The following is an 18,741-nucleotide window of genomic DNA, read 5'->3' on the forward strand; positions in this document are numbered from 1 at the left end:
CAGCAAGAACTTGGACCCTTTTCCACTGATATTTGAACATGTCAGCTTTGGTGAAGTCTCCAGGGGGAGGTGAGAGGACACCAAACTTCTGGGTGAGTAGAGTTGAGGGGGTTAAGATCAGAGGAGCTTCTGGGTCAGTGGAGACAGGCACTAAAGGTCTTGCATTAATAATAGCTGTAACTTCAGCCATCAGGGTTATCAGAACCTCATGAGTCAGCTTGGAGTGGCTCACTTGTAAGAGCATTGAATCCAGGATGCGTCGTGTAATTCCTATCATCCGCTCCCACGTGCCACCCATGTGGGATGAGTGGGGCGGGTTGAACATCCATGAACATCTTTGATTGAGGAGGTAGCTGTCTACACTCTTCTCACCAGGCTTTGGAGGCTCCAGCTTCAGCTCCCTGGCTGCACCAACAAAGTTGGTGCCACAGTCTGACCTCAACTGCTTAGCGGTACCTCTGATCGCGAAGAATCTGCGAAGTGCATTGATGAAGCTGGAAGAACTCATAGTTTCAATCACTTCGATGTGAACAGCTCGAGTGGACATGCATGTAAACAAAACCGCCCATCTCTTACTGTTGGCTTGTCCTCCTTTAGTGCGGCGTGTAATGACCTCCCATGGTCCAAATACATCAAGGCCAACATAAGAAAACGGGGGGTCAGTCTTTAAACGTTCGGCTGGCAAATCTGCCATGATTTGCGGCTCCTCTCTGCCGCGTAGTTTCCTGCAGGTCACACATCTATGGATAATGCTGCCAATACACCTCTTGGCTCCTACTATCCACAGGCCACTTGCTCTCACCGCTCCCTCAGTAAAGTGCCTTCCTTGATGCTTTACAGCCACATGATGATGGCGGATCAGCAGTGTAGTGATGTGATGCTTGCCTGGGATCAGAAGAGGGTTGGCTTCGCGACTTGACACGTTTGACTCTGCAAGGCGTCCTCCTACCCGCAGTAGGCCATTTTCATCAATGACTGGATGAAGCTTGTGAAGAGAACTGTTGGAGGACAGACCTCGTTTTGCCATGATGCATTTGATTTCTTCTGAATACACTTCATGCTGGACACATCTGATCACTGTGTGTTCTGCTTGACTTAAAGCTTCATCTGTGAGACTTGTCTTGCAGAGGTGCCATCCTGCACAACTGGTTTCTTCTCTGGATTTGATGAAGCTGTGAGAGATGTGACGAAGGTGAGCTACTGCTTTGATCAGGGACGTCCACTTAGAGAAGCGCTCAAAGCGTGCTGAGCCCAAATGCTTTGTAGAGACTGTGGTGGTGAGCACTGTCACTTTAGAGTGAATTTCAACATCTGACTCTGGGTTAATGAGGTCAAATGGGCCTTTCTCAGGTGTTGTGCTCTCAGGCTGCAAAAGAAACGCAGGACCACATAACCACGTGGTGCTGGCAAGCTTCCCTGCTGCTACAGACCTAGAGCCATGATCTGCTGGGTTGTGTTCTGTTGAGACATATCTCCACTGATCTGGTAGGGAGGATTGCTTGATTCTCTGTACACGATTGTTTACATATACATGAAATCTTCTGTGCTGGTTGTTTATGTATCCTAACACCACTTTACTGTCTGTGTAGAATGTAGTTTTGTCTATTTTCATGTCAATTTCTTCTGTGAGGAGCTCAGACAACTCCACAGCGAGCACCGCGGCGCAGAGCTCCAGTCTGGGGATGGTGAGCTCTGGTACTGGAGCCAACTTGGCCTTACCCATGATGAAGCCAACTTCAGTGTGTCCATCTCCATGTGTGACTTTCAGATAGGCTGCTGCGGCTATAGCTCTGACTGAAGCATCTGAAAACATACAAAGCTCAATACACTTAGCTTGTGAAATGGAGAAGGAGACATATGTGCGAGGGATATGCAGTGCCTGGAGATCCTGCAGCGACTCTTGCCAGCTTCTCCAGCCATCATACATTATTATAACCTTTATTTAACCAGGAAAATTCCATTGAGATTAAAAACCTCTTTTTCAAGGGAGACCTGGCCAAGATAGGCAGCAGCATATACAAAACAATTACACAGTTACACAATTAAAACACCAAAAAACAAACAAACAAAGGTATTGATTTTACAAGTAGATCATTAAAAACAAGAACATCGATTGGAATCAGCTTCAAGTCCTTTTAACTTACATTTAAAAGAGCTCAATGAAATTAACTCTGCCAGTTTCCAGTCATTTTGGAGCATATTCCATGCAGACGGTGCAGCATAGACAAAAGCCTTTTTTCCCATTTCGGTACGTGCAAAGGGTACAGAAAGCAACAGGCAATTATTTGACCGGGAAGAGTAAGGACCAGTACTTCTCAATGCAATTAAAGCACAAATGTAAGAAGGCAGTAGGCCAAGTATTGCCTTATATATAAAAATAAACCAATGACTAAGCCTTCGGGTGGCCAGAGCAGTCCATCCAACCCGAGCGTATAACTCACAATGGTGTGTCAATGATTTGCAATTTGTGATGAACCTGAGAGAAGCATGGTAAACAGTATCAATCATATTAAGACATTGAGCTGGAGCGTTCATGTATAAAAGATCTCCATAATCTAACAAGGGTAAAAAAGTCGCAGCTACTAGTCGTTTTTTTACATCAAACGAAAAACAAAGCTTATTTCTAAAATAAAAGCCCAGTTTTGTCTTCAGCTTCTTTACAAGATTCACCACATGCGGCTTGAAAGTGAGGGAGTCGTCAATTAGTACACCCAGGTATTTATACTCCTGAACCACCTCTATTTCATATCCCTGAAGAGTGGTCACTGGGGGGACAATTTGTGGCCTCTTCCTGGATTTAGAAAACAACATAAGCTTAGTCTTGTCTGTATTAAGAACAAGTTTCAGTTTAAGTAATGAGTGCTGAACAGCTACAAAGGCTTTCTGCAGGGATTCAATGGCCTGAACAAGAGTTGATCCACAGCAGTAAATGATTGTGTCGTCAGCATAAAAGTGCAAATTGACATCTGTCATGTTTGAGCCCAGCTCATTAATATAAATAATGAATAAGAGGGGACCTAGTACAGAACCCTGTGGCACCCCCTTGTGGACAGTAACAATGTCAGAACACATACCATCGTATTTAATGCACTGAGTCCTGTTACTAAGGTAGTTGGTGAACCAAGCAACTGCTCTCTCCGAGAGTCCTGATTGAAGGAGTCTAAGTTTTAAAATACAGTGGTCAACAGTGTCAAACGCTTTCGACAAATCGATAAAAAGTGATGCACAATGTTGTTTCTTATCAAGTGCAACAGAAAGGTCATTTACCACCTTCATTGCAGCTGTGATGGTGCTGTGCTTTTTCCTAAAACCCGACTGATATTTAGATAAAATACTATTGGATTGTAAAAACGCCTTTACTTGCTCACTCACAAGAGCTTCAAGAATTTTGGCCAACACTGATAAGTTAGATATTGGTCTGTAATTAGTTAAAATCACTGGATCACCTCCTTTTAATAAAGGGAGAACAAAAGCTGATTTCCATACAGAGGGAATTTCATTTGTTTCTACTGTAAGATTAAAAAGATGTGCAAGAGGTTCTGCTATAAAATCAGCCGCCAATTTCAAAAAGTAAGGATCGATTAAATCGGGTCCAGAAGATTTTTTAGGATCCAAGACTGTAAGGGCTTTACGAACTTCCTGAACAGAGAAAGGTACAAAGTTGAAAATCTGTCCCTTGTACATTGGGAAATCAGTGCTGGGTTTCACAGAGACAGAACCCACAGAGTCAAACAGAAACCCAGAAGATACAAAATGATTGTTAAAACAATTCAATACCTCCATTCTGTCATAGACAGGTACAGAATCCTTTAATACATAAGAAGGAAGAGCTTGAGAATTTTTACTCACAGTAAGGGAATTAATAACTTTCCAAAATTTCTGTGGATTATTTAAATTCTCAGTGGTGACAGACAAATAATATTCAGATTTGGCTTTTTTGATGAAAGAGGTGCATTTATTTCTCAGTTGTCTGAAAATAAGCCAATCAGTGGTAGAACCTGTTTTTCTTGCCTTGGCCCAAGCCAGATTTCGCTCATGAATGGAGTCTGCCAGCTCTGGGGAGAACCAGGGGTTTTCTCGCCCTTTTATCCTGTATCTCCTTAAGGGGGCATGTTTATTTACAATATCCATAAAACCATCCCTAAAGAATGACCAAGCTATCTCTACATCAGAGATCAGTCCTATTTTTTTCCAGTCAAAGTTAGACAAATCGTGATGAAATGCTTGTTCATTAAAGTGTTTCAGATTCCTCTTTACGATGATACGAGGTTTTGTTTTAGGGACCTTAGTGTTTCTAATAGCAGCAACAACACAATGGTCACTTAAATCATTGCAGAAAACCCCCAGAGATGAAAATTTATGAGGAACATTTGTCAATATTAAATCAATCAAGGTGGACTTCTCAGGGCTTTGAAGGTTTGGTCGAGTGGGTGAATTGACCAATTGAGTAAGATTGATGGAGTCACAGAAGGATTTGAAGTCATCAGAAACTGGTTTAAGCCAATCCCAGTTTAAATCACCAGCTAAAACAAGTTCACTATAATTCAATCTGGACAGAAGAAGCTTCAAAGATTGTAATGCTTCCTTGGTGGCAGATGGAGGCCTGTAGCACCCAATAACTGTTATACAAAGGCCCTTGGTAATTTCCAAATTGATTGCCAAAAATTCCAGTTGTTTGCAGATGGATTCAGACTGAACTACACAAGAATCAAATTTTGATTTGATATAAACAGCAACACCACCACCTTTCTTAGGCCTGTCTGTGCGATAAACATTATATCCAACCATGTTAATGTTTTCATCAGTAATAGATTTGGTCAACCAAGTTTCAGAAATTACAACAATATCTGGATCTAATGATTTAACCCAAATCCGGAACATGTCCATCTTGGGTAACAGGCTGCGCACATTCAGATGAACGATTTTAAGACCAGATAAAGATTTAAAATCAGATGGCGTCTGAGTGTACTGCAGTTCAGGGCCAGGGTTAGGTTGCACATTTCCAGATAAGAGTAATAGTAAGACAATCAACAGTCTCTGCCGAGCAACATTACATGATGAAACAGACAGCTGGCACGTTAAAACCAAGCAGGATTTCTCATGGAACATGAAGTTATTATGCAAAACTAAAAGGGTTTGAAGTCGGGGTAAGTCTCTATGAAGGTTAGTTGATAAATTCATGTCCTGTGCTAAATGAATTGGTGGTTGTACAGGTTGTACAGCAGCCATAGTGGAAGTGCATCCGTGAGCAATGTCCAGCAGGGTAAACACATTGTTAGATGTACTCACCCAGGTAGGTTCATTTACCCCCAAATCCCACACAATCAGTAGACAAAGAAAAGTCTTAAGAAGTACCATTGTCCGAGACTAAGTAAGCTGCACAGACCTCAAAATGGAGTAAGCTCCAACAGACACCACAGGCCTCAGTGTAGTGAAGTAGGCCCCAGTAGACACCACGGGCCTCAATGTAATGAGGTAGGCCCCAGCAGACACCACCGTCCTCAATGTGGTGAGTCAGGCTCCAGCAGACACCACCATCCTCAATATAGTGAGGTAGGCCCCAGCAGACACCACCGTCCTCAATGTAGTGAGGTAGGCCCCAGCAGACACCACGGTCCTCAATGTGGTGAGGTAGGCCCCAGCAGACACCACCGTCCTCAATGTGGTGAGGTAGGCCCCAACAGACACCACCGTCCTCAATGTGGTGAGATAGGCCCCAGCAGACACCACCGTCCTCAATGTGGTGAGGTAGGCCCCAGCAGACACCACCGTCCTCAATGTGGTGAGGTAGGCCCCAGCAGACACCACCGTCCTCAATGTGGTGAGGTAGGCCCCAGCAGACACCACCGTCCTCAATGTGGTGAGGTAGGCCCCAGCAGACACCACCGTTCTCAATGTGATGAATTGGGCTGCATCAGACACCCCAGGCCTCAATTGTGATGATTTAGGCTCCAGCAAACACGACTCTGCAGCAGATCCCTGGATTCCCAGAGTTAGTTACAGCCAGAAGGCAGGCCTCAGAGCAGATGGATAGACCAAAGTCCAAGCAGCAATTCACAAAGAAATAACGGGATAAATGCGCTAAAATCCCAAAAGGTCAATGAAATACTCAAAATAAACTAACAGCAACATGAAGCACTTTTGAAGGGTAAAAAACAGGACACTAAAACCCATTAAAATTAGTTTAAAACAGACAAACACTAAGCAGACACTAAGGAGACAATGGACATGCTGCCATCTTGGATTGTGGGATAGCCCCCTACATGTCGGGGGGAAGGGGGCTATCCCACTCAAGGTCACTGTTGGAGAGCTGTCTGAGTAAAAGTCGTCCTTTGATAGTTACAGGGGCAAGGAAGCCTTGAGGATCGAACAAGCTGTTTACAACTGAAAGCACCCCACGGCGAGTGAAGGGCTTCTGGCTCTGAGGAACATGGAAAGTGAATGTATCAGACATGATATTCCAACTCACTCCCAAGCTGCGCTGGACAGGAAGCTCATCTGTGGAGAGGTCCAGATCTTTGATTTCCTTGGCTCCGTCTTCAGGAGAAAAGGCGTTCATCACCTCCACTCTGTTGGAGGCGATTTTGTGGAGACGCAGATTAGAGAGAGCGAGCATCTTTTGAGCTCTCTGCAGGACATCGACAGCCTCAGCTTCAGTTGGAAAGGATTTCAGGGCATCATCAACGTAAAAGTCTTGTTCTATGAAGTGTCGTGCATCACTGCCGTAGACCTCTTCTGCCTCCTTTGCTGCCATTCTCAGCCCGAAGATTGCCACAGCTGGAGAGGGACTATTTCCAAACACATGTACTCTCATGCGGTAATCTACCACGTCCTTGCTGAGATCATTGTCTTCATACCAGAGAAAACGAAGGAAATCTCTGTGCTCTTCACAAACAACAAAACAGTAAAACATGTGTTCTATGTCGGCTGTTATGGCAACCGGTTCCTTTCGAAACCGGAGGAGCACACCCAACAGGGTGTTGTTCAAGTCGGGCCCCTTAAGCAGCACGTCATTGAGAGACACTCCATCAAACTGTGCACTCGAGTCAAACACTACTCGAATCTTCCCGGGCTTCTGCGGGTGGTAGACGCCAAAAGTGGGAAGATACCATCTCTCTTTATCCTTATCACAAGGTGGTGCAAGCTCTGCATGTTTGTTATCAATCATTTTCTGCATGAACTCGACGAAGTGGGCTCTCATGTCTTCCTTCTTGTCAAGTGTGCGACGAAGAGACATAAGCCGCTTGTAGGCATAGGGCCTGTTGTTTGGGAGCAGACGCCTGGGGCTCCTAAACGGCAATGGTGAAACCCAGCTGTTATTTTTGTCTTTGAAGACTCCTTTCATCTTCTTTAAAAAGAGTATGTCTTCGACAGAAGGTGCGAGCTGGTTGTCAGTAACAGTGCGGCAAAAGACAGTCTCTCCTAAATTCTCTGCAGTGGGCTTGGAGTGTGGGTTTGGTGGTTGCGGCTGTTGAGGAGTTGCTTTTGTGTGACCCATCAGGCTGAAATTCTCCTTCACACTGAAGCGGTTGTCACAGGGGGTGAGAAGGCTGGGGCGTCCATTGTTTAACACATGTGTTTTTAGAGCACTCACTTCAGTTGGCTTGTGAGCACTGCCGAGGCACACATCGCCGACGACAACCCAGCCCAGGTCAAGCTTCTGTGCATATGGGTCATTGTGTCTGCCGTTCAACTGTTTTCTCACCTTGTGAGCTCTCAGAAGGTTCCGTCCAATGAGCAGGAGGATGTCAACATCTGGGTCGAGGGGCGGTATCTCAGCAGCGATTGACCTCAGATGATGGTGGTGACGTGCGGCTTCAGGGGTAGGTATTTCTTCTCTATTATTAGGGATAGCATTGCATTCAATGAGCACAGGGAGAGGAAAGTTCAATTTCCCGTCTGCTGACTCCACTGTATAACCACATGCTCTTCTGCCTGATGTTTCTGTTGTGCCAGCACAAGTCTTGAGGGTGTATGGTTCTACTGTGCCCTGGATGTTAAACATATCAAAAAACTCAGTCTTTGCAAGGGACAGATTACTTTGATCGTCTATGATTGCATACATCCTCTTGATGTTATGTCGTTGACCTTCTGGGAAGACGTGTACCAGGCAAATCTTGGAGCAGGATTTCCCTGTGATCCCATTTCCACATACCTCTGTGCAGGTGGCGGTAACATCTAGGTTTGATGAGCTCAGACTCTCCCCGCCATGCTCTTTAGAGGAAGAGAGGGGCTTTGGTGTCTGCACTAGTGGGCCAGGGTGGAGAGCTGCCAGGTGCCTCTCACTGTCACACTCCACACACTTAATAGTGACATTACAATCTTTTGCCTGATGGCTGGTGGATGCAAGGCAACGATAGCAGATGTTATTGTCTTTGATGAATTTCTTTCTGTCTTCCAATAGCATTGTTCGGAAACCTCTGCATCTTTTCAGTGGGTGCGGTGTGTGATGTATAGGACATTGCCTGCTTATATCTTCAGTTGCATGTTTAACCGCTGTGTGTGTGTGTACATCTGTTGACACATCTGTCTTGTGCACTGTGACTGATGGCCTTGTGTTGTAATTACCTGGAAGCCTCTCTTTCTTGAAGCTGACAGAGGAGGGATGAGCTGTGGTGAAGCTTGGGTCATTCCTTGCTCTAGCCTCTTTCCTCACAAACTCAGAAAAGAAAGAGAAAGGTGGGAAGGCAACTTTATAGTCTTCTTTAAACCTTGACCCGACCGCTGTCCACTTTTCCTGAAGGTGAAAGGGTAGCTTCTCCACAATTGGACTCACCCCCCTGGCTGTGTCGAGGTAACTTAAACCAGGTAAGTATCCATCTAGCTTTGCAGCTTCCAGTTCACAGAGCAGGTCGGAGAGCTCACGAAGCTTGCGAGGTTCTTTGCTGGAGAGCTTTGGAAAGTTTTCTATCCTGGAAAACAGGGCTCTTTCTATTGCTTCTGATGAGCCATAGCATTCTTCAAGTCTTGTCCAGATCATGTTTAAACCAGCAGATGGGTGACGTATATTGACTGCTTTCATCCTTTTAGCATGTTCAGAGGACTCAGGGCCCAGCCACTTGATGAGCAGATTCATTTCTTCAGTGTCAGTTAATCCAAGACCTGCAATGGTACTCTGAAATGTGGTCTTCCAGCTCAGATAAGTCTCTGGTTGGTCATCAAACTTAGTCAGTCCTCCGGTCACAAGCTGACTCTTTGCTAGGAACCTTGCGAGGTCGCTGGTTGCGTTGTCAGAAGCTGTGTGGTTCGTAGTGAACCTATACTGTGGCTGTCACACATTGTAGGGAAGACTTTGTTGAACTACATCTCTTTGTAGTGTTGGTTTGCTGCCATCTAGTGGTGAGAATTGGTAGCGATTTGGTTCTTGTTGAAAAGGTGTGTATGTTGGCGAAGGTTTAGCTTGTTTCTGCTGACAGGTGGTGTCACAATGCTGCATAAAGGTGTCTTTCTGACTTCGAGCAAGTTCAGTGTGATTGTGTTTATTTATGTAATCAGTCACTTTCTGCTCTGGGGTTGCCTGGGTAGGCAAGAAGTCAAACTCACCACTTCGCTCTGCAGCGTCGAGCTGAGCAGCAGCAAGCTCCATCACCTCTGCTTTGGCCATGGCAGCATCAGCCTCTTTCTGTAGCTCAAGTACACCAAGACTTGCTTCTAAGCGAGCTTTTTCCACCTTTATGTTCATTTCTTTCTCAGCGTAAGCTAGCCTGGCTTTAGCAGCCTGTGCTTCCGCTTGAGCCCTTGCTGCTGCCATACTTGCTCTGCTCGATGTAGTTGACCTGCTTGAAGCTCTTGCTGATGATCTAACAGTCAGCCTTTCTGACTTTGAGGACTTTAAGGAGTGAGCGGAGAGTGATTTGGTCTCCTCACAATCTTGACCTTGAGCCTCCGATGTCTCCATTATGCTTGGCTGGGAAGGGCTGGTGAAGGTGAGTATGTGTCTGTGACTGGCTCTCTAGTCAGTGTCCAACAGTTTGTCGACGTCCCTCGCCGAGTGCTATGATTTTACTGTACTGCTTCACCCAGTGTTGACTAGTGTCCTGGACTGAGATTCACAGCCAGCTAAACTCTTTCTGACATTTTATCCAAGGAACAGGCTGGAGTTGTGACTGGATCGCATTTATTGCCAGAAATTATAAAACTGAAACAAATACAAAAAAGGTTCAATTACCACAAGGTAAATAATACAAGTTTACATGTAACTGTTAGCCTGCTAACGGAGGTAGCGGATCTAACACACACAGATCTACGGGCAGAGTCCGCGATCACATCTCGCTCGTTAATTAATTACGATAAACTACAGAAGCGTTTGCAATCTACTAATGGTAAATAATTACTTACTCATATTGCCACTACAAAGGGGTAAGACAAACGTGAGGACGGAGGAATCTCTTGCTACGGAGCAGGTAAAGCAACAACAACATCCGGTAGCCTACATCACTTCCTGTAAAACCCATGCACGCAAAAAACACATGAATGAAACTACTGCGCCGTCTACTGGTCGAAAAGTGCAACTGCAAGTAAAAATGTACACAGTTCCATAACAATCTCCTTTGTTCTTTTGTCCTGACCGCATGTGAGGGCTTTTGTAGGCCGCATTGTGTAATCCTCATGGTGAGGTCCCAACATGTGTATATGTCACTGGATAACAGCAGGTTGTGAAGGCTAGTGCTCGAATTTCACGCCTTTTAATTGTACGATTGTTTTTATACTTCTATGCCAATGATCACGATGATTGGCATGTGAGTGTAAAACCTTTATATTGAGACTGAATACAGTTTTAGGTTATCTTTTCCCTGATCCCAGGGTGGTGCCCCATATATTCATGATTATATCATAATAATATATTAAAAATAATTATTAATATCGATAATCATATTGACATTAATAATTAGCTGTTGATAACCAAATCTGCTCCTGCTACTACCCCAATACTGTCAATACTGTTAACACTACTATGATTACTGTTACTACTGTCAATACTACTACTGCTACTACTGTCAATACTGTTAATACTACTACTACTACTGTTAAAACAAATCCTACTACTATACTATACTACTACCAACACCGAATGCAGATGGTGTTGCAGACTGTTTCTACTAATGTGTGTGAAAAAACGGGTCGCTCTCAGGAGCTCAGTGAATTCCAGCGTGGTACTGTGATAGGATGCCACCTGTGCAACAAGTCCAGTCAAAAAATTTCCTCACTCCTAAATATTCCACAGTCAACCATCAGTGGGATTATAACAAAGTGGAAGCGATTGGGAATGACAGCAACTCAGCCAAGAAGTGGTAGGCCACGTAAAATGACGGAGCGGGGTCAGCGGATGCTGAGGTCGCCAACGTTCTCTGGAGGGACGCATCACGCTTCTCTATCTGGCAATCTGATGGACAGGTCCGGGTTTGGTGGTTGCCAGGACAATGGTACTTGTCTGACTGCATTGTACCCACGTGTAAAGTTTGGTGGAGGGGGATTATGGTGTGGGGTTGTTTTTCAGGAGCTGGGCTTGGCCCCTTAGTTCCAGTGAAAGGAACACTGAATGCTTCAGCATAGTAAGACATGTTGGACAATTCCGTGCTCCGTACTTTGTGGAACAGTTGGGGGATGGCCCCCTTCCTGTTCCAACATGACTGTGCACCAGTGCACAAAGCAAGGTCCATAAAGACATGGATGAGAGAGTTTGGTGTGGATGAACTTGACTGGCCTGCACAGAGTCCTGACCTCAACCCGATAGAACACCTTTGGGATGAATTAGAGTGAAGACTGAGAGCCAGGCCTTCCCGTCCAACATCAGTATGTGACCTCACAAATAGGCTTCTGGAAGAATGGTCAAAAAGTCCCATAAACACACTCCTAAACCTTGTGGAAAGCCTTCCAGAAAGCCTTCCAGAAGAGTTGAAGCTGTTATAGCTGCAAAGGGTGGACCGACGTCATATTAAACCCTATAATAAGAACGGGATGCCACTTAAATTCAAATGCGTGTCAAGGCAGGTGAGCAAATACTTTTGGCAATATAGTGTATATCACAATATTAATAGCATATTTTCTGAAAACGTTTCTTAATCTCTGTCAAGCTTTAAGGTTCCTTTATAGTGAGATGTGAAGATGACACAGTTAGTTTTGGTTCAAATATGATTTATTTTCTGTCTGTAGCTGAACATCACAAAACACTGTAGAACATGATAAAACATTATTTAAATAAATAAAAAGGATATATATATATATATATATATATATATAATATGTATATATATATAATAAACTAAAATCTGAAGTTTCCAGTGTTACACGACACAAATAAAAAGGACAACTAAATTCTAGTTACAAAATAAAAACAACTTCACTCTATCCTTTCCTTTGTATAGATTTGAACCGTTTTAAATATTTTGGAAACAAACGTCAATAAATAGACAAAAACATTCTGTATATCTCCTACTTTGGTGAATGAGACATTATGGTCTGTTGTTGTTGTTGACATCGGCCATCGTCTAGGGCGCAGAATGTCGGGGGGGGGGCCTCTTGTGGTGACAACATAAATACACACCTATTCTCTGGTGCAACAAAGTGAAATATGCAACTAGTATTATTGCATTAATTAAGGTTACAGTGACATCATCAACAAAACATACACGTCAAACAATATTGAACATACAACTGTCAGAAGTAACATGATGTGGAATAAACTGCTGATCACATTATTTAATGAAAAGGTCCGACCAAGGACGAAAACGGAGAAGAGGAGGCGGAAAAGAAAGCTTGAACGTTAAATTACTTTTGTGTTGAGACATTTCATTTGTAGCTAGCTAGCTAAGTAGCAATAAAGCCAATGCTAGATAGTGATGTTACAATAAACTGCTAAACTGAAACTGAATTGCAAGGCAGTAGCTACTATCTGGATAACTGCTCCTTCCTAGAACGTAACGCTGAAATCAATACCAATAGAAGTGATCAGGGCTAACGAACGCTTTATCCGTGGATTTCATGTTCTAATCGTCACATCATGATGGGGGATTCTGAGTTTTTGTAACATAAAGCCGGATTACTAGAATGATCCAAACCTGGTGATAGCCCCAAGGGATGATCTGCTAAGTGAATATCTCGGAAAGTGGAAAAGCGAGGAGGAGGAGGGGGGGGAAGGAGGAACGATCATGGAAGGACAGATAGAAGGACTGGTTAGTATCGAAAAATCTGAAGGACAGCACAAGAACAGGGTCTGAGTATAAGGTCATCAGAGGCCGGGATCAACCACACCAGACAGGACCCCAGGTGTAGACTGGGATCTACCACACCAGGCAGGACCCCAGGTGCAGGCTGGGGTCTATCACACCAGAAAAGACCCCAGGTGCAGGCCGGGATCTACCACACCAGACAGGACCCCAGGTGTAGGCCTGGATCTACCACACCAGGCAGGACCCCAGGTGCAGGCCGGGATCTACCACACCAGACAGGACCCCAGGTGTAGGCTTGGATCTACCACACCAGGCAGGATCCCAGGTGCAGGCCGGGATCTACCACACCAGACAGGACCCCAAGTGTAGGCTTGGATCTACCACACCGACAGGACCCCAAGTGTAGGCTTGGATCTACCACACCGACAGGACCCCAGGTGCAGGCTGGAGTCTATCACACCAGACACGACCCCAGGTGCAGGCCAAGGTCTACCACACCAGAGAGGACACCAGGTGCAGGCCGGGGTCTACCACACCAGACAGAACCCCAGATGAAGGCCGGGGTCTACCACACCAGAGAGGACCCCAGGTGCAGGCAGGGATCTACCACCAGACAGGACCCCAGGTGCAGGCTGGGATCTACTACCAGACAGGACCCCAGGTGCAGGCCGAGGTCTACCACACCAGAGAGGACCCCAGGTACAGGCCGAGGTCTACCACACCATATATACATTATGCAAATCTATAATAGCAGGAATTAATGTTTTTTTCTTTATTTAAATCTCAACACAAACAAGAAATCACAATGACCTTGAAAAAGAAACGTATCGTGCTCTTCGTTGGTGATCTTATGAGCAGTGTTAATGTTATTACCATTTCTGACTAGAACACTGGTGTAACCATAAGTCAGGATTCTGGTTACCGTTTGAGACCGGAGCGGCAACACGTACCTGTGGTGAGCTTCACGTTGGTACTTCTTCATGGCCACACCGTCCATGTTGGCCGGGATGTCAGCGCAGTTCTGCAGACGGTCGCTCCAGGACGTCGTCATCTTGAAGCACAAAAACGTCTTCTGGGAAGAAAAACCCAGAACCACACACACAGAGGGTTTATTTATCTTCATGATTATTGGGTTTATTGTTCATTCTACTCATAATGTCCTGATAAAAACAATCTGGTCAACCCCCTAATAATAACCGTGCCCAGTTTACACCAGTTTTTTTGTTATTGTTTTATATATTTATATATATATATATATATATATATATATCATATTCTGATTTAGATAATGACTATTTCACACCGATATATGAGCTTTATGTAAATTAAACGTGATAAGAAGGGGCAGGACTCCCCCTCCTCAAGAGGAGGAGTTTAAGTATCTTGGGGTCTTGTTCACGAGTGAGGGAAGGATGGAACGTGAGATTGACAGGCGGATCGGTGCAGCGGCTGCAGTAATGCGGTCGCTGTATCGGTCCGTCGTGGTAAAGAGAGAGCTGAGCCGAAAGGCGAAGCTCTCGGTTTACCGGTCAATCTACGTTCCTACCCTCACCTATGGTCATGAACTTTGGGTCATGACCGAAAGAATAAGATCCCGGATACAAGCGGCCGAAAAGCTTCCTCCGCAGGGTGGCGGGGCGCTCCCTTAGTGATAGGGTGAGGAGCTCCGTCACAGGGGGGGAGCTAGGAGTAGAGCCGCTGCTCCTCCACATCGAGAGGAGCCAGTTGAGGTGGCTCGGGCATCTGCATCGGATGCCCCCAGGACGCCTCCCTTGGGAGGTGTTCCAGGCATGCCCCACCGGGAGGAGACCCCGAGGAAGACCCAGGACACGCTGGAGTGACTATGTCACCCGGCTGGCCTGGGAAGGCCTTGGGGTCCTCCCGGAGGAGCTGGGGGAAGTGTCTGGGGAGAGGGAAGTCTGGGCGTCCCTGCTCAGGCAGCTGCCCCCGCGACCCGGTCCCGAATAAGCGGAAGAATATGGATGGATGGATGGAAGAAGGGGCAGGACATGATATGCTTAGCTTCTCTCCTCGATCTTGAATCTTTTTTTTATTATTTGTATGATGTATTTTATGTTATGTAAATATTGTACTTTCTATACTAGGAAAATACAAATCAAATCAAAATACTTAAAAAATACACACTTTAAATTGCAGTATAAAAGTGATGCAATTGTGCATGAACGCTAACTAAACACCAAACAGGAATTCAAACAATATATTAAGTCAATTTTAAATTCTAAAAAACAAAAACAAATATTAAAACCCTGAATCTGTGTACCCTATATACCATTTTTACAAACTAAGGTATGATTTCTGGCTATATTCTGATCCCCTGGTATTTCTGCTGTTAAAAAAAAAAAAAAAAGCATAAAAGGTTAAAAAAAAAAAAAAACAGGAACTAGAAAAGCGGATGCTACTATTGGAGCCTGACCGTTTGACGACGATGGTAGTAACAGGTGGCCGTGTTACAGAGCCGTATCACTCCGCCAATGCCAGCTTCGTAAACACACATTTGACACCATGTTAATGAAACCGGAGCAGCTAAAGTTAGCTTGCTGTCCCGTAAAGGCAACGGAACTTCAGGCGCTAAGCATTAGCGAGGCTCCGTTATGTTTCATGTTACCGGGACGCGGCGTGTCTTCAACACAACTTTATCAAACGGTAAACACGACATTATTAGGTGACTGTACCGGCTGGGAGCTCCGTTTGACTTCAAACGCGTTTTACTCTTCGACAAAGACATGAAAACGACACGAATAGTTACTCAACGAATCTTCTTCTTCTTCTTCTTCTTCTTCTTCTTCTGCTTCTTTCTTTTTCCCCGTCTTCTTCTTCTCCTCCTACCAATTCTGCTGCTTCTTCTTCGGATTTTTTTCGCAGCCGGCAAACCAGCTTAGAGGTGAATTACCGCCACCGACTGGATTGGAGCGTCTCTACATGTCGACCCTGTGATAGACCGGTTATCTGTCTGTCTACATGTCAGCCCTGTGGTAGACTGGTTACCTGTCTGTCTCTACATGTCAGCCCTGTGGTAGACTGGTTACCTGTCTGTCTCTACATGTCGACTCTGTTATAGACTGGTTACCTGTCTGTCTCTATATGTCAGCCCTGTGTTAAACTGTTTACCTGTCTGTCTCTACATGTTGACTAGCATCAGCTGGGACCAGCTACTATATCAGTATCAATGAAATATGTATCAATAGAGAGTCCTCTATCTATAGAAATAAAAGCTAGATACAAAACCATTTGTCGCAATAGAAAAAAAGATCTATATCTCCAGAAATCAAACAGGTCTATCTGTAGATATAACACAGGTCTATGTCTATAAAAATAACACAGATCAATGTATAAATAAACCAGGTCTCTCTATTTAAAGATATAAAAATGTTATCTAGCTATTAAAAAACAGCTTGATATCTATATAAATCAATCAGGTCTATAGATATAAAACATGTCTTTATCTATAGATATAAAACAGGTCTATATATATAGAAATAAAACAGGTCTATATCTATAGAAATAAAACAGGTCTATATATATATAGAAATAAAACAGGTCTATATCTATAGATATTAAACAGGTCTTATAGAAATAAAACAGGTCTATATCTATAGAAATAAAAAGTCTATAGGAATAAAACAGGTCTATAGCGATAGATATAAAACAGGTCTATATATATATAGAAAAAAACAGGTCTATATCTATAGATATTAAACCGGTGTTATAGAAATAAAACAGGTCTATATCTACAGATAAACAACAGGTCTATATCTATAGATATAAAACAGGTCTATGTCTATAGATATAAAACAGGTATATCTATAGAAATAAAACAGGTCTATATCTATAAAACAGGTTTATATCTATAAAACAGGTCTATATATATAAAACAGGTCTATATCTATAGATGTAAAACAGGTCTATATCTATAGAAATAAAACAGGTCTATATCTACAGATAAACAACAGGTCTATAGATATAGATATAAAACAGGTCTATGTCTATAGATATAAAACAGGTCTATATCTATAGAAATAAAACAGGTCTATATCTATAATACAGGTCTATATCTATAAAACAGGTCTATGTCTATAGAAATAAAACAGGTCTGTATATATATAGAAATAAAACATGTCTATATCTATAGATATTAAACAGGTCTTATAGAAATAAAACAGGTCTATAGCGATAGATATAAAAAAGTCTATAGAAATAAAACAGGTCTATATCTATAGATATAAAACATGTCTTTATCTATAGATATAAAACAGGTCTATAAATAAAACAGGTCTATGTCTATAGAAATAAAACAGGTCTATATATATATAGAAATAAAACAGGTCTATATCTATAGATATTAAACAGGTCTTATAGAAATAAAACAGGTCTATATCTACAGATAAACAACAGGTCTATATCTATAGATATAAAACAGGTCTATGCCCATAGATATAAAACAGGTCTATATCTATATAAATAAAACAGGTCTATATCTATAAAACAGGTCTATGTCTATAGAAATAAAACAGGTCTGTATATATATAGAAATAAAACATGTCTATATCTATAGATATTAAACAGGTCTTATAGAAATAACACAGGTCTATAGCGATAGATATAAAAAGTCTATAGAAATAAAACAGGTCTATATCTATAAAACAGGTCTATGTCTATAGAAATAAAACAGGTCTGTATATATATAGAAATAAAACATGTCTATATCTATAGATATTAAACAGGTCTTATAGAAATAAAACAGGTCTATAGCGATAGATATAAAAAGTCTATAGAAATAAAACAGGTCTATATCTATAAAACAGGTCTATGTCTATAGAAATAAAACAGGTCTGTATATATATAGAAATAAAACATGTCTATATCTATAGATATTAAACAGGTCTTATAGAAATAAAACAGGTCTATATCTACAGATAAACAACAGGTCTATATCTATAGATATAAAACAGGTCTATGCCCATAGATATAAAACAGGTCTATATCTATAGAAATAAAACAGGTCTATATCTATAGAAATTAAACAGGTCTATATCTATAAAACAGGTCTATGTCTATAGAAATAAAACAGGTCTGTATATATATAGAAATAAAACGTGTCTATATCTATAGATATTAAACTGGTCTTGTAGAAATAAAACAGGTCTATAGCGATAGATATCAAAAGTCTATAGAAATAAAACAGGTCTATATCTATAAAACAGGTCTATATCTATAGAAATAAAACAGGTCTATATCTATAATACAGGTCTATATCTATAAAACAGGTCTATATCTATAGATGTAAAACAGGTCTATATCTATAAAACAGGTATATATCTATAGATATAAAACAGGTCTATATCTATAGAAATAAAACAGGTCTATATCTATAAAACAGGTCTACATCTATAGGATTAAAACAGGTCTATATCTATAAAACAGGTATATATCTATAGATATAAAACAGGTCTATATCTATAGAAATAAAAAGTTTATATCTATAGAAATAAAATGGGTCGATATCTATCGATATTAAACAGTGTCTCTGGATGAAAGGATGTTTTAGCAGATA

The 18,741-nt window shown here is 42.4% G+C and overlaps 1 protein-coding gene across 6 annotated transcripts in view; it reads right to left on the reverse strand.

The window, feature by feature from the left end:
* LOC311009984 (cytosolic purine 5'-nucleotidase-like) overlaps positions 1–15,988 on the reverse strand; it is a 48,354-nt gene extending 32,366 nt beyond the window's left edge. Inside the window, exons 1-2 of one of the 6 annotated variants that reach the window (XM_084004468.1) lie at positions 15,863–15,988; positions 14,120–14,241 (exon numbers count right to left, since the gene is read on the reverse strand). In XM_084004468.1, the coding sequence (XP_083860594.1) occupies positions 14,120–14,220 (101 nt within the window). In that variant the 5' untranslated portion in view covers positions 14,221–14,241; positions 15,863–15,988. Of the gene's footprint in view, positions 1–14,119; positions 14,242–15,862 lie in introns of those variants that run through there. The other 5 variants (XM_084004469.1, XM_084004470.1, XM_084004472.1 and 2 more) reach the window with 5 other exon arrangements.
* Between the last annotated feature and the right edge of the window lie 2,753 nt (positions 15,989–18,741).

Source organism: Eutrigla gurnardus (assembly GCF_963514095.1).
Source record: "Eutrigla gurnardus genome assembly, chromosome: 24".
In the NCBI taxonomy this organism is placed as follows: domain Eukaryota; kingdom Metazoa; phylum Chordata; class Actinopteri; order Perciformes; family Triglidae; genus Eutrigla; species Eutrigla gurnardus.